We start from the raw sequence: 4,773 nt of genomic DNA, 5'->3' as shown, positions 1-4,773 counted from the left end.
CACCACCCCCGCCACCTCCACCACCTTCTGCTTCTGCTACCAATGGACCATCTTTGACGGCAACCAATGCTGACAAAATATCCGACACTTCAACTTTATCTGTTTGCAGAGATTATAGAATTCTTCCACCTCCTCACGGGTAACAAAATTTTTTTTCATCCTTTAAATATATCGACATTCTATATATATATATTATTTTTATTATTTATCATATTATTGATATATTATATTATATCATATTATATCATTTATCGACATTTATAAATTATTAGATAGTTAACAATACATCTTAAAATATGAACGAATGAACATTATGATTGTAACTAATATTAATGTACATATTAATACTATTGAAAAATTTATTAAAAAAAAAAAATTTTTATTCGTATACATGTATTAAACAAATATTTAAATGTTTAACAATGAATTATTATTAAAAAGTGACAATATATTAAAAATTAATGATATATCATCTCAGTCAGTTTTCTTTTTTTTTTATTTTAATTTTGAATATCTAAAAATACATCAACGTGAAAGAATTAAAATAAACAATTGATTTTGATTTTTATAACAGTACCATTTTATCAATATTATATATATAATAAATTTAAATTTCATTAATTAATAATTAATATAAATAAAATTGATATAAAATAATTGATAAAAAATAAAAAATAAAAAAATTGTTTCTTTTATGACATTCTATATTTTACTTTTATGTTATAGTTTTCTGTATATTTTCTTTATATTTCTATTTAAATTTGTGTTCTTATATATAAAAAAACAACTATTATGTTTCAGATATTCTTTGACATGTGAAAAATCTCCGGAGAGAATGAAATGTGGTTGTGGTTCTCCACCAAGAATATGCGGTAGTCCAATAGAAAGAGATATTAATTTAAGTGTTAGAGATAGGCCGCAGGAGGCTGAAATGGATCTCACTGTGAAAGGTCCACCTCGACACACATCGATTGCTACTTTATTTCATCAATTACCCCAGCAAGAACTCAGTCCTTCGCAAAATATCGATGAACCTTTGGACGTTACACTTAATGCTAACAAAAATAATTAATTAATTGTTTTTATTATTTCAAGTCTATATATAATTCAGTTTCATACTTATGGGCTTGTTCATTATTTTTTCGGTTTTTCATTCAAAAAATGATTAAGTGCAATACACCAATTAGAGTTTAAGAAAACTTTATTCCAGAGATATACACCGCTAAAATTTCACATACAAATAAAAATATTATTTATAATTTTATTAAAATATGTAGGTGGTTAGTTTGGAATTTAATGTTTCTCTACTGATAAACTTTACATTTATAAATTATTATTTCACAAAGATATACCTTCGATATTGAAGTCAATACTGAGAATCTATAAAGTATTTTAATCTCAGTAAAAATTCTTAGATTTGCATTATTTTTATTGTCTTTTTCTATATGCTCTTCTTGCTCAATATTTTAAAAAATTATGGAATAACTTATTATTTATTTTGCATTATGTAATTTTTATTATCTCTTATTGAGATAAATAAATCTAGTTATTTTTCCTTCCATTATCTATATGTAATTAGAAATGTAAATATATGATTTTTTCATTATCTTTAACAAATTATATTTATTAATACTAAATGATAACTATTATATAGAATGTATTATTTATTTTAATAATCAACAATATATTTTTTTTCAAAATTAAAAAGTAATAATTTTTATAAAAGTCATATGATTTTGGAAACATATGATCAAAAGATTTTTTTTTTTACATAAATACAGATATTTAGAAAATATTGATATTTTATTTTTTAATTGTTACGATCTAATTATAATTTTATTTTGTTATTTATTAATAAAATTTATTAGAATAAATTTCATATTCATTTATATTTTATTGTTAAAGATATAAATGTTCTTAATATGTTTCAAAATAATAAATGCAAATTAAAATCATGTAATAAATAAAAGAAGCACTTTTTCAAAATTTTAAATATAAAATATTTACGTTTAAGCTAGTGTTAAATATATTAATTTATACGATTTTTTTTGTTCATATATGTATTAAATTTTTTAATTGTTATATTAATTGTATTGCTAATAAAAGACTAATATAATAATAATGATAAAACGATAATTGTACACAGGGGATTAAAATTTTATTAATCTCACGCGTTATTTACTTCATAAATAAGTACTATGATTCAACTAAAAGCAATTTCATTATGACAATATTTATTAAAACAAAATTTCTATATTATTAATTATTATTTCTTCTATATTATTATTATTTCTATATTATTAATATTAATCATGTTATAAATTATATTATTTAAGCGAAATTTAAAAAATCGAAAAATAATAATATTTAATCTTTCAAGCAAATCCAAAAGTAAATATACATTATAAATTATATTTCATAATTATGAATATTAAAAATTGAATAATTCAGATACAAATTATTCAAAAAAATATAAATATTCTTTATGTAATCGAAAGTAAATTCATTTTACAAAAACATGATAATTTAGATTTGCACAACATAAAAAATATAAATAAAAAAATATCACTAACTTCAAAAATCTATAGCTTCTTTATATTTAAGAAAACATGTTATAATATATCATTACAATTGTTTTTAGATAATTTGAAAATTAACTTATTCTTTTTTTAATGAAAATAAAATTGTATTATACATAAATAATTACTTATATGTAAGCATTTGAAAAATTGCATCAATTTTGTGCATTTTTTATTTATTTAAAAATATTTGTATATACTATTTTTATAATATTATTTAAATCATCAACAATCATTTTATAATTTTATTGAATTCACAATCAACAAACAAGTCATAATTATTAAAATAAAATAAAAATAAATAAAAGATATTATAAAAAACGTATTTGTTATATTCGATTATTTACAAAAAAATAAAAATTCTAATAAATTAATGTTTATTTATAAATAATAAATTGTCATTCTTATTTTTATAAATTTATTGTTATAATTTTCAATATATGAATGATATAATCTTTTTGTGATTAAAATATTTTTTTAAGAAAAATGAAGATGATTTTTATTGATTCGATATTTAGGTAGATATCGATACTTTTCATTAATTCGATTATATCGAAAAAAATCGATATTTTCGAAAGAAAAGAAATGTGTTAATTTATACTTAACAATGATTTATTTTGAATTAAAATTAAATTTCAATATAAAATTACAAATAAGTAAAAAAAACTTTTTCAATTCTGCTAGTATAATATCTTAATTTTTTGCACAGACAATAATTTTTTTATTTGCTCAGTTATTATAAATATTATTCTATAATTAATTTCATATTATATTTCCATATAACTAACGATCGACCTAATTTATTAATATATATTTTTAATATGAATTAATAAAAAATCAATAAATAAATATTACTTTTATTTTCTATATAAATTAATATATTTTTTAAAAATTGGTATGTGTATAATAATGTATATAATAAAATAAATAAACATCAATTAAATAATATTAATCTTAATATTTTATATCGTAACAAAAAAACATTCTATATTATATAACATATAATTATATAAATTAATTAAATTATAATATTATAAATATTTATATAATTCGATATAATAATTTTATGCATGTATAAATATTTTAATTATTATTATATTATTTATTTTTTATTATATTATTATATTATTAATCATATATGGCAGTTTAGTTTAAAAAAATTCTATAACTATATTCTTTTAGAAAACAAGAAAGTTATTTTTAATATAATTTATAATGACAAATATTATATGGCAGTTTAAAAAAATTCTATAACTACATTCTTTTAGAAAATACGAAACTTATTTTTAATATAATAGGCCCTCAGAAAATATTGGCACACTTTAAATTCATAAGATTATGTTTTTTTTTTTTACACTAAATATTATTAGGCTTATTGAGTATATGAAAATATTTCAATAATAATATAATGTTCAGTCTTATGTTGTTCTTTTACTATTTTTTACTAATATTCTATATTTCATAAACGTATGCAGAAGCTCCTGAAAATAAATATGAATATTAAATATCATATTCAATATGTAATTTAATAAATTCATATCATAAATGATTATATTTACTTTGAAAAATCACTACTTTTTTCTATAATATGTTCAAATTCTGCAAAGCTAAGTGCACCATCATCATCTAAATCTGCTTCATCAAGTATATATTGAAGAACTTGTTGCATATCTGTTTCATTTAATCTTTGTGGAGCAGTAAGTCTATCTATTACTTGTCTTAAATCTCCAATACCAAGCATATCATCTCCATCAAAATCTATATATAATTTTTTATAACTTAATTAATATATAAAAATAAAATTTTATATTATAATTTAATTTTATATTATATAGATATAAAAAAAAATGAAATATAAATATTACCAAATATTCTAAATGCGTGTTCTGCTTTGACAGCTTTTGGAGCTGCATCACTAAAAACAGACATCATGTCTAAAAAGTCTTCAAAGGTACAATCTCCATCTTGGCTTGAACTAAAAACTTTACAAATTCTATCTCCAAAGGGATTTACTCTTAATTCAGGATATTGTAAGATTTTAGACATTGGAAGTTTTGCATTTCTATTATGACCAACTTTTTCTGGAGCAAGTGCTTTAAATTTTTGATGTGCACTGTCATATATAATAAAAAATTTTAAATATCAATTAGTAATTTTTTATAAATAATTTAATTGAAATATAAAAATATAAAAA

The 4,773-nt window shown here is 18.6% G+C and overlaps 2 protein-coding genes across 3 annotated transcripts in view; one reads left to right on the top strand and one right to left on the bottom strand.

Annotated features, from left to right (window-relative positions):
* LOC102676349 (homeobox protein orthopedia B-like) overlaps window positions 1-1,118 on the top strand; it is a 5,274-nt gene extending 4,156 nt beyond the window's left edge. The window contains exons 4-5 of the mRNA XM_031514147.1: window positions 6-139; window positions 802-1,118. Of these exons, the coding sequence (XP_031370007.1) occupies window positions 6-139; window positions 802-1,072 (405 nt within the window). The 3' untranslated portion in view covers window positions 1,073-1,118. The remainder of the gene's footprint in view (window positions 1-5; window positions 140-801) is intronic.
* A 2,710-nt stretch (window positions 1,119-3,828) lies between these two features.
* The window catches only part of LOC102675619 (calcium and integrin-binding protein 1-like), a 1,624-nt gene continuing 679 nt past the window's right edge, over window positions 3,829-4,773 (bottom strand). Inside the window, exons 3-5 of one of the 2 annotated variants that reach the window (XM_006623536.2) lie at window positions 4,445-4,692; window positions 4,139-4,337; window positions 3,829-4,060 (exon numbers count right to left, since the gene is read on the bottom strand). In XM_006623536.2, coding sequence (XP_006623599.1) covers window positions 4,039-4,060; window positions 4,139-4,337; window positions 4,445-4,692 — 469 coding nt within the window. In that variant the 3' untranslated portion in view covers window positions 3,829-4,038. The remainder of the gene's footprint in view (window positions 4,061-4,138; window positions 4,338-4,444; window positions 4,693-4,773) is intronic. The other variant, XM_006623537.2, reaches the window with a different exon arrangement.

The sequence above is a fragment of the Apis dorsata genome, unplaced genomic scaffold (genome assembly GCF_000469605.1).
Source record: "Apis dorsata unplaced genomic scaffold, Apis dorsata 1.3 scaffold_899, whole genome shotgun sequence".
Lineage (NCBI taxonomy): Eukaryota > Metazoa > Arthropoda > Insecta > Hymenoptera > Apidae > Apis > Apis dorsata.
The sequence above is the reverse complement of the archived record's forward strand: the minus strand, read 5'-3'. Positions and strand labels throughout refer to the sequence as shown.